We start from the raw sequence: 19,176 nt of genomic DNA, 5'->3' as shown, positions 1-19,176 counted from the left end.
GGCGGGGAGGAGGTGGAAAAAAAATTTTTTTCAATAAAAAATTATATTTAAAAAATAGATTTTTAAAATGTAAAAGTTAAAACATCTTTAAAAAAACACAAAGAGTGCTATTGGTATGCCACTGTTGGTAGATACAATAAAAAATTAAGAAAATGACACCTTTTCTGGCTGTCAATCTTTGCTTGTGATGATAAAAACTTCCAGGCAAAGCTCCAACTGTATATGTGAAGCAATTACTTTCCAGCACGGAATAACAGTGTAGAGCTGTGATCTTGAAAAGAAGGGAACTCAGGTAAGCCCATGCATACGTCTCTTTGTCTGGGGACCTTGCTTGGTACAACTTAGGAAAGTGTGACCCTGAAGAACTAAGAAAATAGTTGGATGTTGATGCAGCTGGAATTTGTTTGCCTTAGGACCTAAGAAGAGGGAGGTGATCAGAGGGACGACCTACCCACTTCAATTTCTTGACCCAACGGTGGACTATGAGTCAAAGACCCACATTCTACAGAGCAGCCATTTTGAAGCTATTAACTAAGAGGCGATGCTGGGGGCATACAGAACTCAAAATAAGCTGGAGCAGGGGCAGTTCAGTGAACGCTGCGGACATCAGCTGTGACTACAGAGAGGTAGTGCTATCGGTAAAGGCTATGCTGTAAGACACAGTTCAAATCCTAAACCGACCTGCCCTAAGAAAAGATGAAATAAACATGACAGCCATTCAATCAATTTAAAAGCAAAGAGAAGCACACCTGGGTATAATGTAGGTGAACTTCCGAGAGATAAAGACAAAGAGGAAACTCTTAGAAGCACTCACATAGATCTCTAAAGTTACAAAACAAGTGTATAAGTAATGGATAACTTTTCATTAGAAACAATGGATTCCAGAGGACGATGGAATGACACCTTTAAACTTGTGAGAGGAGGGGAAACCACCCAAGTCTTTATCTACCGAAAATATAATTCAAAACCTGGGGTACAAGCAAAGGAATGATTGAATGAAGATCAGACCAGAAAGGAAGGAAGACCACTTCCACCTATACGGCTTAGAGAGGGCTAATATCTAAGACATAAAAGAACACAAAATCTCAAACAACAAGAAATCAGCCCAAGCACCAATGAGATGAAAAATTATCAGAAGATGAAATATGAATGGCCAATAAACATAAAGAAATGTTCTGTCTCATGAGGCATCAGAAAAATGCAACTAAAACTGCACGGAGAGTCCAGCCACATGCTGCTGCGAGGAATGTCACCAGTCAGGATGGAGATCAGCTTGAAAGTCCTCCAAAAACTGATTATATGTTCCCTATAACCAAGCTATACCACCCTGAGTATTTACTTGAAGGACTCAAAGTCAGCACGTCATGGAGATACTGGCCCGTCAATGATTATTGTAGCATTATACACAATAGCATCGTTAGGGAAACAACTTAGTATGTGTGGTACTTATACAAAGTAGAAAAATTTCAGTCATAAAAAAAGAATGGAGTTGCATCATTGCATAAAGAGTAGATGCAGCTGGGGACAATAATAGCATTAAATCTCAGACAGATAGCTTTTTTTCTCACTCACTTGTGGCTCCTAGATTTTATATAAATACATCAGAACAAGTATGTATTATGTATATGCACCTGAGATTGGTAGCAAGGGGCCAGCAAAATGGCTCTGTGGTAAGGAGCCAGCAAAATGGCTCGGCTGTATGGTTCTTTGCAGATGATTTGAGTTCAGTCTGCAGAGCCCATCGGCAGGAGGAGGGAGCCAACTTTCTCAGGGATTCCTAATAATTACAGGTGTACTATGATGCATGCCCTTGTATGCACATGCACACACACACACATACACGCACGCACACACACACACACACACACACACACACGGGGGGGGAGTTACTAATAAATGAAACTTGCAAAAAGGAAATTGATGCATTCATATGGTATTTTATTACTTCAGTAAGCAAACTAAATAACAAAAATAGTCAAAAGAATAAGCAGGATTGGTAGATTTTCCTGTTATGATAGTTTTACATTTTACATAAATTATTAAAATATCTAATCTACATTGGCAGTAATAATTTGAGGATGCATTTTGTAATTTATCTAGAAGTGATAATTAAAAATTAATGCAAAGGAAATAGAAGAGTAAAATGGAATATTAAAAAACAAATTAATCCAAAAGATAAGAAAAGAAAAAAAGACAACAGCAGATGAAAAAGCTTGAAACGGAACATCAAGATGGTAAAGATGATACCCAACCGTAACAATAATTATATTAATTATAGATTAATTTATTCCATTTAAAAGGCAGAAAGTAGGCTGGGATGGCTTGCTGGTGTAGACTGCCTACTGCTCTTGCAGAGAATGGGTCTAGCACAAGCCCCTGTGATCCCAGCTCCAGGGAATCCTCTACTCTTCCCTGGCCTCCCCAGGCACCTGCGCTCACATGTAGACCCCCCTACACGGCACACAAGTATACCTATAACTAAAAATGGATGCTAATCAAAGCAAAGACTAAAAGACCAAGTTAAAGGCAAAATCAAATCACATGTTGCCTGAAGAGAGACACACTGAGAAGACCCAGACAGGCCTGAGCCAGAGAGTGTTGTAAATACAGCACAGGGCAGACGGCAGGCAAGCAATGCAGGGATAAAGGGCTGCCCCACCACAGCAAACACTTTAATTAATCAGGAAAATCTAACGATAGTATATTTTTCATAGTTAATAACAGAAGTTTTGCATGAAAAGAGCTTATAGAGCTAAAGAAAGAAATAATCCACCTACAAGCAAGAGCTGTAGATTTTAAAGCCTTCCTTTCAGTAACTGATGGGATTATATAATAATTAATAAACACATACAGTTATAATTAATGTGAGTCAACTTTTCCTAATACCAATAATCAATAAGGTTTTTTGTTTGCTTGTTTGTTTTTGTTTTCCAGGACAGTTTTTTTTTCTTCTGTGTAACAGCACTAGCTGTCCTGGAACTAGCTCTTGTAGACCAGGCTGGCCTTGAACTCACAGAGATCCGCCTGCCTCTGCCTCCCAAGTGCTGGGATTAAAGGCGTGAGCACCACTGCGCAGCTAGGCTATGACAGCTTTGACACTAGTATCAATGAATAGGATGTAACTGGCATTTAGAGACTAAGAACATAACCAACAGGTGTGGGCAGACAGACAAATAAGGAGAGCCTCAGGAGACAAGAGCAAACTTGAAATGTTCTTTCTGCTGAAGCCAATATCAGTACAATAAAATGCCCAAACTTTTAAAGCTGTTGCACGTCTGTGTGGTTTAGACTCAACAGCAAGCACAGAGTGGAACCCTGGAGCTGATGAGAAGATTCAGTGTTTGGAAGAAGATGGGTCGCTTCGTGATGTGTATTAGACAAGACACTATTAGATTAATTGTATAAGATCTCCCATTAAGGAACAAGAAAAAGAACAAATCAAATTTAAGGTGATTAAGAAAGCAAGAAATTTTCAAGAACAGAAATCAATGCACAGAAAACAAAGAAGAATAGAACACATTTCTAGGTTGGTATTTTGAAAAGTTTAGTAAAATTGATTAGACACCTAACAGAATTGATTAAGAATGAGAAATTACCATTATTGGAAGTAAAAGAAGATAAGTTCAGATATCAAAGAGATGGAAAATATTACAAATATTCTCATAAGGATAAATTTGACAACTTGCATAAAAGTGACAAAGTCCTTAAGAAATATGACACATCAGGCAGATATGGTAGTAGTTTTGCATTTTAGCAAATTTATTTTTTAGTCAAAATATTCCTGTAAAAAAAAAAAACTTCAGTTCTACATGGCTTCAATGTGGGACTTTACCAGACATTTAAGAAAGACGTTTTAGTGCTAACTTCATGCAGTAGCAGTTTACTTTGTCTTGAGGTTATCAAGGTTAACAACCTGGCAAACACGTTACAGAAGGAAGACTGAAGACCAATTTTCCACCATGAATTCAGATGCAGGAGTTCTTAACAGTGCATTACCAAACCGAACCCAGCCTTAGAGAAAGACGATGATGCCAATACCACATTCAAGTCACTTCCCCCAAATATTCAGATGGTTAAACACTGGAAAAATCAATCTGTACCATTCCCTATATAACACAGCATTATGGGAAACTCATAATCATTTCAATAGAAGTTGAAAAAGCATTTTGCAGAATCTAACACCCATTTGTGACTTTCTAAAATTCTCTTAGCAAATATAGGATTAAAGGGATCTTTGAGAGGACAAAGAACATCTATACATATCCTGCAGTTATCATAAAATGCAGAGGTTAATTATTGAACCATTACTATTCCCCATTATTGTTAACAACTAATATAATATAAGTAGTTGAATAGTTCCTATTCAAGAAGTCTTGAGCAGTACAGTCAGAAGAGCTTCAAAAGCCACTGCCCAGTGATTGGTTCTCTACTTTCTTTTTCCTTTTCCTAGGAAACAAATATTCTGGCAGGATGTACAATTACTGTCTTGTGTGCAAAGTAACCATAAAGAAGAAAAACATTTAATGTTAATCCATTGTTCTAGGATCTTTGCTACATATGGCTTTATACAAGTCATTCCTGATCGACCAAATTCTACACAGAAACCAGGTCAAATTCTAGCTAAGTTGTGGGCTGAGGTATTTTCTCTCCTGGTTCACTCTTATGCAAGTCTTTTCTTCTTCCTTTCTTCTCCTTGGTATCTTGAATGCAGAATGATAGGGTGTGAGGTTCAGCTTCTATTGAACAGACTTGAATGTCTAAACTCAAGCCCCCCAAGTGATGTAAAGCAGGAAAGATGTGCCCATGGGTACCCCCAAGGTGGCTGATGAAGTCCCTATGGAGTGAGATAATTCCTGGTTTGCTGGGCTTGACTTTCACATGGTCAGGAGACTCTGATTTGCATCCTATCCATTCTCTTAAGAAAATCATTAACAAGAAAGTTGTATTTCTGGCTTGAAGTATTGGGGATTATTTTCCTAACAGTCTTTAGGTAGCGAGTTTGTACTTAGAGTTTGTCAGAATCGTCGACATTTTAAGCACTCAGCACTTACCAGACTTAGAACATTCAGGGTGAGTCAACCCCTTGTCTCTTCCGTCAACCATCCAAGAGTTGGTTTTCAGAACTGTGTCACAACCAATATCTACCTAAGCTTTGCACACGTCTGTATGCCAAGTTGCATTCCAGACCAAGAATCAGCAAGGCTGCTCACGGCTTTGCCCCCAGTGTCTCTGACTCTCTCTCTAATCAGGGCCTGAGGTTCCCGAGAGAGCTCCCCTAGTCTGTGGTCTGTCCCCTGCTGCACTGCCTCATTTTATTACCTTTCATAGCAGAACCACCTTCCTACCCAGCAGGGGACCACCGGCTGGGGCTGGACTGTTCAGACGGTAGCGCTTCCAAAGCAAGACTTGCGTCTTGGATGGAAGGAACTTAAATTAACCCATTTCTGTTCGCCTATACGCTACTATGTGGCTTTTGGCTTTTACCTCTTGTCCTGCATGTCCTGCTTCCTCTGTGTCTGGTTGGCGACTCCCCCTTTCTTCTCAGAGTGCTCTCTGTCCAGAAGCCCCACATGTACCTCCTGCCTAGCTATTGGCTGGTTAGCTTTTTATTACACCAATCACAATGACGTATCTCTACCCAGTGGAATCTGTTATCTCACATCAGGAGTCTGAGCCTGCGCAGTGGGATGCATCCACGGAAACCCAACTACTAGCTAAGGGCTGGGCCAGCACTTAGTGCTCCCTCAGGGCTACAAGACTGCCCTGGTGACCCTCAGTGCCTCCTAGAGATTCTACAGCTTCATTAGGTTCATCCTGGGCAAATGTATTGATTTGGATACATAACCTCAAGCAGCAGGAATTCTTTTGACAGAACAAGACTTTACTGGTCCTCCTCAGTCCTCAGTCCCAGAGGAGCAGAGAGTGTGAAACCCATAGAGGTTTTTTTGTTTGTTTTTTGTTTTCTTTAAACAGGGTTTCTCTGTGGCTTTGAAGCCTGTCCTGGAACTTGCTCTGTAGACCAGGCTGGCCTCAAACTCGTAGAGATCTGCCTGCCTCTGCCTCCCCAGTGCTGGGATTAAAGGCATGCACCATCACAACCCAGCTGAAACCCATAGAACTTCTGATCATACCTCTTGGCTTTGCTGACTTTGTCTTCTCTTAAGGAACACCAGCTTTGATGTGGTAGCAGAAAGCACCACCAGCACGCCCGAGTTTTCTTTTGTATCTAATAGAAGAGATGGACAGCCTCTTTGGTATTAAAGTGAAACAGAACGCCAACAAAGATGTTCACAGGTTAGGCACAGGGGTTGACCAGTGGAAGTCTGCACCGCTAGCCCGCTGTCAGTTGGGGACATGGGAATGGGATAAATCAGAAGATGACAGGACTCACGGAAACAATACTGATGGGTCTTTTGCCACAAGACAAAAGGACAGGAAGGTATTAAGCGTGTTAAAGATATCCCAGACTTGAAGTTTCTTGACTCTGTCTTACGTGAATTCTGAACATGAATTTCATAGTTTGAGAATCTTTGGACATGGCTTAGCAGGTAAGAGTGATTGCTCTCGTTGAGGGCCCGGAGGTTCAGGCAGCGCAGCTCACAACTGATTGCATTCCCACTTCAGGACTCCTATGCCCCTCGCTCCTGAAGGCATCTGCACTGATATGGATACACCCCACCCACTACATACCTACAAATAAACATTTACAAAAACTAGCTTTTCAAACACCAATTCTTTATTGATTCAAGAATAATCCAGAATCCAGGACCCTCATTCTTTTTCTTGGGTAGTTAACTCAATTCACTTTCTTACCCAGTCTTGAATGTGCCGCTGTTCAGACGCCGCAGAGACAAAGGTGGCAGATTTGGACTCCTCCAGATCTCTTAGCTCTTCTCTTTGCTTAGACTATTTTCATCTCTAGTTTACCACCGCTGTTCCCTTCATTCTAGTTAACCTGTTTGCAGACACCAGCTACCCCCAGCGCCTGACCAGGCTAAACACTTGACTAGAGACCTCACGTTAGGAATGCCGCTATTACATTTGTAACTCTTCACCCTGGGTTGTCTTTCACAGAAGGACAGCTTCCCTGGGGGCTGTCCTGTTGTTCTATGCCCTCCTCTGCCTGGAACAATGCTTCTAAATGAATTTAATTTAGTCCCTGAGTTCCTACTACGTGTCTCCACCACTGCAAACAACCCCCAGCCCCTCACAAAGCGGAGCAGACTTGCAATGGAAACACATCAGTTGGATGGGAACTTGGTTTACCGTCTTCTCCCATGGACCAGGATGCTCAGCGTAGCGGTATTTTTGAATGCTTGGTCCTCAGTTAGTGGGACTGTTTGGGAAACATTAGAAAGCATGGCCTTGGAGGAGGTGGGTCACTGGGGGTGGCCTTTGATGTTTTAAAAGCATGTCTTACCTTCCCTCTTTCTGCCTACAGATCAGAACCCAGGTCTCAGATACCGCTCCAGCGACTGCCTGCATGCTGCCATGATGATAATGGACTAAATCTCTGAAACTGTAAACCAGCCCCAATTAAATGCTTTCTTCTATAAATTGCCTCGCTCATGGCGTCTCTTCACAGCAACAGAGGAGTGACTGAGACATAGTAACCCTGCTGGCAGTCACCCCAGGATGAACTCTAAGATCTCAGCTGCTCTGCCCATAAAGTCTACGAACAGCTGAGTCATCTCACTGGAAAGCGCTGGCAACTTTGGATGATGAGAGAGAAATCTCCCTGGACTTTATAGATACAGTCTACTAACAGCAACGTGGTGAAACGGGAAACTCCTTCACGTCATAAGGAAGTAGGAGAAGCAGCGTCGCCACCTGGGAGTGACGGGCCAGTTCACAGGGTGAATGGAGGGAGGCTTGGGGACGCAAGACGCCCCAGAGAGCACCAGGAACAACGTATGTAAAGAAAATGTTTTATTGAAAGAGTTAAATACCATCACCAGAATGAATTGGATTTACATCAGTCGGTATTTGTTACAGGCCTAATCTGCCCTCCCCACCCCCTGTTGTCCCGCAGCCGGGATTCCCTTTACTTGAAAACGTTCTATATACAGGGCAGCAACAGTCACTGGCATAGCGCTATTTACACGATGGAGCCATAGAGGTGCAGACATGTGAAAGTTAAAAAAAAAAGTACACCAACTTTAAAATAAATACTGCGTAATGACAAGTATGTACAAATATTCCACAGTCATGTCCTTCTTATTAAAATTAGAAATAATGTGTATCGGAATATGCAGAAAAGATCACGTGACTGCATTTTAGTGTCGGGAACACGGTCAGGGAGAGCAAAGACGCTACAGATCTATCCACCCACGTCGCTGCTGGTACACAGGTGTCTAAGTTGTCTCATCACACCGTGCTCCTCCTTACCTCGCCTTCACCTGGCTCTGTCCTAGGTCTCAGAAAATCAAGACACGGTCTGGGTGTAGCTAGCTCATGCTGCACCGCATAAAGAGAAGGCGTTGTGAGTGGCAGCTCGTTTCGACTTCTGCACCACGCCAAGCATGATGGTTTGCAATGGTCAGCGTTGGATGTGGAAAGAGAAACAAAGACATTTCTGTGTGCATGGCCTCCATTTAAACCAACGGGATGGAGATGGACTTCAGAAAATCATTGCAAGGAGTTAACACCAATCTCTAAGGGCGTGGGATCAAAGCCTACGTGAGGAACGGGAAGGATGGGTGACTTATGATGACCAGTGACATTTCCTCTCTTAGGGACCTGGAGAGAAACTGGACCTGGCAGCGCCACTCAATGGTAGAAACTGCCCGTAGACCAAAGGCGCGGTTTGCCTTGAGGGTTTGTGTGTAGACGTTTGGTGATGGCATCGGATAACTAGTAAGAGGCATCATATTGACTTGGAGTCACCCAAATATTGGAGCTTTAAAATTCTTGCAAATTTATGTTTACTATATTTCTTTAGAAATATAATTTGTGAAAAATTGAATTTTCCTACAGAAAAATGAATTAATAAACATCCCTGTGTTTCAGGGCTCCACATAGTCGGCCGTGTTTCTATTCACATAGTAAATGGAAATCAGCTAAAGAAACTGTTCCAACGAATTAGAAAACAAACAAAACCTAAGGCCTACAAACAATGCTTAACCCCCGTGTGGATAATGCTGGTGCTGCAAACAAATCCGTGAGACGTGACGGCGCCACATGACTTTAGGGGTCCTGGAAACTGAGGCTTTGAGGTGAAAAGAGAATTCCCATGCACTGTCGAATAAACTTCGAATGTTCAGACACCCTCTTTGTCAAACACATGCTGACTTGCTCTATATCCCAGTCATGTTGTGGGATCCTTCCAACATGCCTGAGATAAAGAGAGCTCCCCAACAGACGTGAGAAATTCATCAATTCAGATGCACCTGGGCTCTGAACCAAATATGGGGTCAGGTCAAAGACGTGCAGGGCTTTAGTGTAAGGGTCACTCCGGAGGAGAGAAAGGAAAGAGGAGGTTAAAAATGAGAAGAAAAGTGAGATAGAGAAAAAGAGGAAAGACGTGAAAAACCTGCACACATTGAACTTCGTAAGATCTGTATATTTAACATGGAAATAAATGGAGTATATTATACTATTGTCACAGAAAGAGGATTTTCAGTATCTGCTAGAAAGTATTTCCATTGGTAATGTCTGCCAAAACACAGACTAAGAGTAGAGAATAAACATGGCGTGTCTTGGTATCACCCTGCGGCATTCGCTCCCATTTTAAAACCATGCACTAGTGAAATTTATTTTTAAAAATAATATAAATTGTTGAAAATGGCTGATTTTTATTTTATTTTATTATTTTTTTTTTGCAAGTTGCAGCCCCGAGAAAATAATTTAAATATTCAGCTATCTGTGTCCATGCAGGAAAGTTTCTTTGATTTCATCCAGTGCAGTACAGTCACAGACTTCGGGTTTCCAGAGTCCTACCGCGGCCGCATCAGCGCCCGCCATGCTCCCGGAGCTCCCCAGAGTCTCCCTGCCGGAGCCGACTCCGCTCCCGGCCGGCCACTTCTTTGGTCTCTTGCTTTCCACCTGACACTTCCTGGACTTTGCTCCTTGGCCTGCAGTGTGGCTTAATGGCTGTAGAGCTCCATTTCTGTGGCGTAACAGGCTTTGGGGTCAGAGAAACGAAGAAAAACGATAAAAATATAAAGGTGCCATTGAAAAGGGCTGACTGATTCTTTGAGATGAATCCATGGCTTCAGATTGGACTGGATCTCGAGCGTCACTGAACTCCAAACCCGACAGTTCTTCACAGCTCTGCTCCGTCACCTGAGGGCCTTCGCAGGGCACAGTGTGGACGACCCCCTCTGAGGACACAGGGTCGCTTTGGAGCCCTAGGTGTGGGCTCCAAGGACACAACATTAAGCATGCAGTGTTGCCAGGGCTTCCGACCTGTGCGTTTTCTTCGTGTGTGTGTCGCTGGTAGAGGTGACAACAGTTTTACAGTTGCTATGAGCGAGAGTAAGAAGGTCCAGTGGAACTTTCCAGAGATGACTGGGAAGCCCTTCTTGTCAGAGGTGCCAAGGTGGGGTCCACCAGGGAGGAGGGAGGGAAGAGTTTGAACCACCCAATGACCATATTGGACAGTTCCAGTTCATCTAAAAGTATCTGGGCCACTCCCATGAAGGATTTGTGATCCATGCGGCCGTAATCTCCCCAGACAATGATCTGTTGGCAAAATAAAAAGTAGCAGCAGTTCAAACACACACATCACAACCCACAAGCAAAGTCATAACTAAACTAGAAAATATGTTCAGCTAGTGTGCTGTTGCCAAGGTCAAGTTAAGTAGCGGGGTCTGATGGATGCCAATGTGGCCTTTAGCTCCCAGAAGTTAGCGTTGTACTAGGAAAACCACATTACAGTGTGAAGATCTGAAGTCACCCAGGAAAAAAGCTGGTGTTTAATCCAGGTTTGCATGTCTGTAGGGAGCTCCCCTGTAGGGAGACCAACAATAAACAGCCCTGGCCACTGCCTCTAGCTGACAGAGAATCTCAGCCTTGAGGAATGGAAAAGAATCTGACAGGGAGGACACTGAATCTATGGCCAGGCTGCAGGAGAGTGCTTTCCAGGGTCAGAGGTCAGCAGGGAGTGCACACCTGTAACACCTTCCCCTGGGGGCTCTCCTCGAAGGACAACAGCTGCTGATACAGGGGCTCCAGCGTCTTCCTCGCCACCTTCGTCTTCTTTTTGGCTATGCAGACTCCGTTGTCTAATAGATACACCTTGACATACGGTGCTGGAGAGAAAGCAGAGTGAGTGATGGCCAGTGCTATGAAATGCCCAGCTCACGGGGGACAAGGACAAGGCTCCATCAGTTCACGGGGGACAAGGACAAGGCTCCATCAGCTCACGGGGGACAAGGACAACAGCTCCATCAGCTCACGGGGGACAAGAACAAGGCTCCATCAGCTCACGGGAACAAGGACAACAGCTCCACCCTCACTGAAGAGCTGGCAGCCCTCTAGTCACTGGCCTGCCTTCCTTGTCAAAACCACCATGAACACTTGCCAGCCGTTCAGTTTTAAGTATGTTGACACGGCCTTTGAGAGTCTTTTCTTCCCCCTCCCCGATATTTCTTTCTTGTAGAGATTTAAATGTTAAATTAAATAAGGCAAAATGCTTCCACTCCCTAACAAGATTCAAGAGCAGTGTCTTTAAGTTATCAAAATTTCGATGTCGTAAACATGCCCAGAGGAGCCTGTTTGATTCACCCCCACAGCTGACTTGACATTTAGAGACGTCTATTGGCTGGCAGGGGTGTGAGCACAAGGCAGGGAGGGGCTCTGGGATGCTGTGTTCAAGAGTGATGTGGAGGGGCAGCTCAGCAGGGATTCATCAACTGAAACCTTATGTGACAGACACTTTTGAAGAAGGCAGGTTCCGTGTGCCTCATTGCTACTCAATATGGTGAAGGAGCCGATCACCCTCAAGACTTGTACAACACAATTTCAAAGTGAGACAACAGCAACGTACACTTGCTTCAAAACTTCCTTCAAGGACTGAGGAGTTGGGAGAGAAATACAGAATTATAGGCCAGTACAGGTGCTGGGGACGGGGTACATTCAGAAATCACAGTTTTCTAGACTGGACCTACTGATCTCTGTGCACAGTGCACTTAGACTCTGTGCTGTTTCTACGGCTCCATGTACCTTGAATTATAATTATGCTTCAATATGAAAGGCGTGGCATCAAGTTATGGTAGGGAGAGCCTCTCATGAACTGCAGGACGAACGCTTGTCTTAGAGGAGCCAGCATGCACAGGCTTATGGGCCTGTGGGGATCGAATCGATTTTTATTCTAATCTCAGAGCTTGAAGGATGCCTAGGGACAAATCTGAAGTTCCTGGTAAGCTTTTATGTTATGGAAGAATAACATAAAACAGCAGCTAACTGGAAAAGGCACTTCTAGTGCGTATCTGAGCTGTGTGTGTGCTGTTCAAAACCTTGCATGGTCCCTAGAGCTCACTCACTTCCGAGCCCGTGAGCACGTGAGCACGTGAGCCGCTTCAGCCCCCAAGCAGTGCAAATGCTGGCATTGTCTACTCACATCTTGATTATAAAGATTTCAGCCCAGAAAGGAAATTTATGTGGAAACAACCTGGACTGCTAGAAACAACAGGGGAACCTCTTCTGTTTTACCTGGCAGTGTCTTGGAACCTGGTTTCACAACAAGGCCGCGAGCCCGGATGATTTCCACCTCCAATTGTCCCTTTTTGTCCATCATTCCCACCTGAATGTCACCTGGTGGGACAAGGGGAGAAAAACAGGAAGGAGGAGGAATGCTTGTGCCAAAGAACTTGGCTTCAGACATTTTCTGGATGTTTTCCTAAGTCCCCAGACACATTCCTAAGTCCCCAGACACATTCCTAAGTCCCCAGACACATTCCTAAGTCCCCAGACACATTCCTAAGTCCCCAGATGTATTAATTCTTTAAGATTGAATGTTCTTAGCAGTGTGTTGCTTTAAAGATGAACAGAAATTACAAAAGAAAAAATTAAGAACATTTACTGTTAAAATCTGGGATGTTAAAAATAATGTTAAAAATATGAAACTGAGGGAATGTGACTGTTCTGTAATCTAAAGGATAAACAATGAAATCACTCTTACCCATCGCAGGAGTAGCCAGGGTCTGGCGTCCCACTAGCTGAGCAGGGCCCAGGCCGTCGAGGAAATCGCTGAACTGGCTGTCAGAGGCCAGGCGGACACCAGGGAAAATCAGGCTGGAGGCAAAGGGACATGAGGGATTAAATCCTCAACCATCCACCTTTCAGGAAAGCTTGACTTTCCTGCTGGCCTCATTTGTATGCCAGGCTAAGGTGACACTGATATTCACTGGACTCCAACACCCCATGCCACCTCCCACAGCTTGGTCCATCTTATATTCTCCAGCCTCCCGCGCCTGTCACCAGAAGCACCTGCCGCACTATGCAGGCTTCTGGTCCTGTGTCTTCTCTCACTTGGTCTGGGAGGCAGGAAAAATGGTTCCTGTTGTGCATGCTCAGTATACACGGAGCACTTATCTATGGCACACTTGGCCGAGTTTAATCCTCTTAGCTATACTAAGAATCTATTATTTACCTTTGTACAGTTGAAAAAAATTGGATCATTCCCATCATCATATAAATATGTTGCCATTTCATCACACAACAGGAAAATGAGCCCCTTCCCTGACTGCGTTCTCCTCCCCAGCCCCACCCCATTGGTTCCTCGGAATCTTTGGAAAAGCCTTCACATTCGCCTCTTCCATTGCAGTTGGAAGTCTAATCAGTTTTTTGTTCCAACTTCCCAAAATGACTTTCTCTAAATAAAAGTCATCCTGTGACTACAGCAGTCAGCGTCAGCCTGTGACTACAGAAGTCAGAATCAGCTGTGACTACAGCAGTCAGCCTGTGACTACAGCAGTCAGCGTCAGCCTGTGACTACAGCAGTCAGCATCAGCCTGTGACTACAGCAGTCAGCATCAGCCTGTGACTACAGCAGTCAGCCTGTGACTACAGAAGTCAGAATCAGCTGTGACTACAGAAGTCAGAATCAGCTGTGACTACAGAAGTCAGAATCAGCTGTGACTACAGCAGTCAGCATCAGCCTGTGACTACAGCAGTCAGCGTCAGCCTGTGACTACAGCAGTCAGCATCAGCTATGACTACAGAATCTTATAAACAACAGATACATGACACCCTTAGTGACTACCCTTCATGTTAGAAGCATGACGTAATTTGCCAAAATATCTAGAGTCCCAGAAACCAAGATGAGAGCCTTGGTCTCCTCTTGCTATTTTGGTTCCTGTGACTCCTAAGCCCGCTGTCTTAACTTCTGATTTGATTCTCCTGTACAGCTCATATTGAAATCACAGCATTCTGTCTGGGACACTAGAAGGTAATGCTGGTTGAATGGATTCATGAGTATTCATGTTATTTCTCCAATAAAATGGTAACCATCTGAGGTGGGAGCCATACTCGAAACGTTTCTATCCCTGGCAGCTCTATAACAGACTATAAACTGGTGCGTGCAGCCAGCACTTCCACAGAGCACTTTATCATTTGCTTTTCTTCCAGGAAGAACACATTTCTTCAGTCCCTGGTATGGAGTGTGCCACAGGCCTGCGTCCGAGCTGCTGCCACAGACTCTTCCGCTCAGCTCTCCACCTCCTTTGCCTTCCTTGATGATGAGCAAACCTGTTTCTTTCCCTTCACCTCAAATATCAAAGACCCAACCTGTTTCTAAATCTCTATTTAAAAACTGCAGGAATATGTACCTTTCCTTTATTTATATAATTACATTGGACAAAATATGTCAGGAGCCATTTCCCCCCTAACAATCATTACAGAAACCATCACTCTAGGGAGTCTGCAGAGAACCTCACACCCATAGTTATGTTCTATTGTCAAAACCTACCCCTCACCCAATTAACTGCTAATCTAAGCGGAACCCGCCTCACATTCCAGCTATCCAGGGAACCAGGTGTGGCCACTTGTGACTTCTGGCCTGTCTGTCTGAATGTAACCGAGCTACGTGACCGGAACCACGCGGCCTGCGAGATCCCGTACCCTGCCCCTCATCCCTTACCATATATAAACTGTAACCCGTCCCTAATAAACTGAGGCCTTGACAAAGTTGCTTGGCCTCGTTCTTCTGTCTTAGCTCATTCCCTTCCAGGTAGCGCCCCTCCGAGACCCTGGAGTAACTGGATTGCGGGGTGGGTTACAACCCCTAGACTGAGTAGCCCACCCAACGCAATCCACAAAAATATCATTAGGGTATGTAATTAATGATAGCCACAATTTCCTATGGTTTTGACTCTGAATTGGCTACACAGAAAACTTCCACGGTGATGGCAGAGGGAGGCCCTGAGCCTCACTTTCCCTCCCGATGTCCTCTGTACCTCAACTAGAGATCAGAACTCACTAAACACAGCTGTTTGCTGGAGACAGGGCCACCCCACGTTTACAAACTTTCCCAAGTGTCTTACTGTAGTGGATTCAAAGGAAAGCAACATAGAAAAAGGCTCACCAACTTCCTGTTGCTATTTTCTTTTGATTATTGTTTCACGTAATTAAGATAAATTATATATCTTTTAGTGCATAAATTTTTCAATAGCTTCTCTTCAACACATCAAAGATTTTTTTACATTAAAAATTATTTTAAAATTAATATATTTTATGTGTCTGGGTGTTTTGCCTATATATACATCTATGCACCATGTGCATGCAGTGCCCAAGGAGGCCAGAAGAGGGCATCTGATCTAGCACTGCAGTTACAGTTGAGAGCCTGTTTGTGGGTACTGGGGATCAAACCCATCCTTAGGAAGAGAGTCAGTATTCCTAACCTCTGTGTCATCTCTCCAGGCCCAACACCGAAGACTTTAAAAACTAATATTGCCTACATGGCTTGACATTTGCTCATTATTTCTGTGATTTTAGTTACTGTCTTAAGCTTGGACAAACCATTTTATATAGGTAATACTGAGGCTCACATGGTAGCATCTTGTTCTACCAGTAAAGTGCTTTACCTCTCCCAAGCTATTTCATTCAAAATAAAAAGCCAGATGGGTCAACTGATCAGTGGGCTGAGACAAGCTCTCGGGCACGAGCCCGTGAGGGCGGAAGTGGGCTGTGAACAGTGCGAGTTAGCTCTCCTGCTAGCAGGGCACGACGCGGCCTCACTCACTTTCCTTCGGAGCTGTAGCTGTTCATGCTGCCGTCTGTGGATTCCCGGCTGGCCTGCCGGGTCATCCAGTTCCTCATCTCCACCGCCAGGCCGGTTTCCGTGCTTCTCTGGACAGTGCTCCGGAGCTTTTTACCCCCTGCTTCTGCAGAGACAGAAACCCGAAGCCATCAGAGTTTTGCCATCGCTGCCCGGTTACAGAACAGGCTGGCCAGCACCCGGAGCCTGCAAATGAGAAGAGCTGCGCCCGGAGAATTAAGAGACACAGGCAAAGTATTTTAAACACTCCAGAGCGGTGTCTCCCTGGGCGAGCAGCACAAGGTACCATCGTTTATTTCCAGTTAAAACATTGTTCAAATCATTAGCATGAGGAACAAAAAGATTCAAACTGAGGATAATAAAATAAGCTTTGTTTTCATTGTAATATTTAAATTACCATATCAATTTATGCCTCATTTTTTACTGTCATTTCTGAATGCCAAATTAATTTATGCTTACCTTTCCCCCCATTTCTTTTGTCTCAGTGAAATAAATAGGTCTTCATGTTACTTACAAAGAACCAGATGGTGAGGGTTACTCAATTTTTAGCTTTAATTTCTATACAAAGTTTAGGGTGCCCGCTATGAAAAGGCAAAGGAAGCTACACAAAGGGGACAACCCTATTTGAAGGCAGTTTTGATTCTGCTGGTAACTTCCAGAAAGATCGTGTAATACAAAATTCCTGACGTGTCATGTGCAGGACCTTTTTGTCCTAGGACAGTCATCTGGTGGCGTTTTCTCCCAGAATGCCATGGGAGGACCAGCACCAGGGAAGGGAGAGCAGCACCAGCTTGGCTATGAGCTAAATGTGCTACCTGGTGAGATCAGAGCCCCAGGGAGGGAGGATTGAGGTGGGCTTGACAAACGGGCCTACTGGGGCTCCAGGAAAAGAACCGTGTGTCTTGGGCAAGAGAGCCTGCACAGACAAAAGAGCAAAGCCACGCGTGATCATGTGTGGCCATGGCTCAAGCATGTGGTGTGGGTATACATGGAAAGAGCCAAAACCGTGAAGAGCCCAGCATGCTGGGTACAGAGTTGGGACACTACCGATTCATTTGCTCCTTGGCAGGCCTATTTGATTCATGCTGCTGCAGAAGCCCTTGGCGTTGGAGAAGAGCAGCCATGAGGTACGCTCTTGCAGCGGCTGGTGTTAGTAACTTCTCTGAAATGCGGTGCTGCTGCCGGCATGGCATGAGGTTCTGAGAGTTGCTCCCCTCTGACACAGCGCCCTCTGTGTCTCCCGTTTCTCATTCCCAGCTTTGAGACATATTAAAGCACTTCAGAGTAGACACAGAACACACATTGTGACATCTCTAGCGAGTCAAAGGATGCTATTTTAGATGTGCAGTAAACATGGCGTACTGATAAATGGCAAGGAAACAGAAGGCTTCCTCAGGAAGCGGGAAAGCTCATCAGAGGGATGCTGGTGATACTGGCGTGGAGACTCTGTGCCAGCCTTCTGCTTCACTTTGAAACACTTGCATAGAGACAAAGCTGAAAACAATAGTTTGTGGCCTCCTGTGGAACAGTGACTGAGTTCGCATGGCTCACCACTGGAGGCTACCATTAAAAGTCAGACCATGAGAAAAGCTGTATGAGCCAAGTGGTCAGTCCACAAACTAGATCTGTTATGGGAATAAAAAGACGGTCTATCGTGGTAGACGGAGCCAGCACCATCTTAATCAAGTCATTGAATTCGGCAGTGTACGGAATCACCTATCAAGTTATTCTGAACAAAAATGTACCAACTGTTTCTAATCAAGTCTTCTGGTTCTCAAAAACTATAGAAGGTAAAGTCACAAGACAAAGATCACACACACAAAGCATCCAGACAAAACCCAGATATGGGATATTGTTCAAGAGAACTGGCCTAGTCTCCTAAGATATTAACACCATGAAAACAAGGTAATCTAGATCAAAAGACAACAAGGACATGCAAGCCAGTGAGTAACCTTGGTTGTATGGATTTTTGCCTTGTTTGTAAAACCAAAATGAAACAGGAAGGCTTTTAAACAAAATCATTTTTGTGAAATGTCAAAATCATTAAAAGGCAATTTTAAGACAGGTAAGAAAAATCTGAATACAGACTGGATATTAATTAGATGATAGGCTGCTAAACTTTTAGGTGGATTATAGTATTATAATGAGTTTCCTGACTATTAGATATATGTCAAATATTTGGATGCAAAATCTTCTATTATCGCCATTTTACTTTCAAACGGTATAGGAAAAACAAATATACACATGCATAAGAAGAATGTTTTTAAGAAGAGGTGGCAGAGGTAACTGTAATATTCATCAGTCTAACATTAATGATCTGTGTGCCTGTGTCTCTCTGTGTGATGCATGCATGTATGTGCATGTTTTCATGCATAAGCACACGTGTGTAGGTAGACATGCACATACATGTGGCGGCGTGAGGCTGACCTCAGGTCTTCCTCAGTGGCATTCTATATTTCTCACAGAGGCAGGGTCTCTCAGCTGAACTCTGAGCTTGATGACTGGCTAATATGCAGACTGCTGGGATCACAGGCAGTGCCCATGCCTGCCTGACATTCGTTTCCTTGGGTGCTTAGGATCTAAAATTCTAGTCCTCGCACTTGCGCAGCGAGCCATTTACCCTGCCGTCCATCTCCTTAGTCCCTGAGGCTTATCATTTTATTTCAGAGTGATTCGAATAGCTACATCACGAAATATTCTCATTCTTTTCTCTCAGAAACCATGGAAATGCTAGGCTGATATGGGGAAGCCTGTGTGAGGGCTAAGTTCCTGCTTGATGTTTATTTTCTTCAGTACTAACCCAGGTGAATAACCACCATCACCTGAGACACACTTCAGGGGCACCTGGGATGTTTAGACATGCTGCAGGGGCATCTGGGATGTCTAGACACGCTGCGGGGGAATCTGGGATGTCTAGACACACTGCAGGGGCATCTGGGATGTCTAGACATGCTGCA

At 44.1% G+C, this 19,176-nt stretch overlaps 1 protein-coding gene across 13 annotated transcripts in view; it reads right to left on the bottom strand.

Moving 5' to 3' along the window:
• Positions 1-7,914: 7,914 nt before the first annotated feature.
• Rims2 (regulating synaptic membrane exocytosis 2) overlaps positions 7,915-19,176 on the bottom strand; it is a 373,273-nt gene continuing 362,011 nt past the window's right edge. For all 13 annotated transcript variants that reach the window (XM_050162885.1, XM_050162890.1, XM_050162839.1 and 10 more), the window contains 5 exons: positions 16,184-16,325; positions 13,124-13,236; positions 12,655-12,756; positions 11,113-11,252; positions 7,915-10,683 (listed from right to left, as the gene is read on the bottom strand). In XM_050162885.1, the coding sequence (XP_050018842.1) occupies positions 10,465-10,683; positions 11,113-11,252; positions 12,655-12,756; positions 13,124-13,236; positions 16,184-16,325 (716 nt within the window). In that variant the 3' untranslated portion in view covers positions 7,915-10,464. The remainder of the gene's footprint in view (positions 10,684-11,112; positions 11,253-12,654; positions 12,757-13,123; positions 13,237-16,183; positions 16,326-19,176) is intronic.

Source organism: Alexandromys fortis, unplaced genomic scaffold (genome assembly GCF_014885135.2).
Source record: "Alexandromys fortis isolate MF-2015 unplaced genomic scaffold, M_Fortis_MF-2015_v1.1 scaffold_17, whole genome shotgun sequence".
NCBI lineage: Eukaryota > Metazoa > Chordata > Mammalia > Rodentia > Cricetidae > Alexandromys > Alexandromys fortis.
The sequence above is the reverse complement of the archived record's forward strand: the minus strand, read 5'-3'. Positions and strand labels throughout refer to the sequence as shown.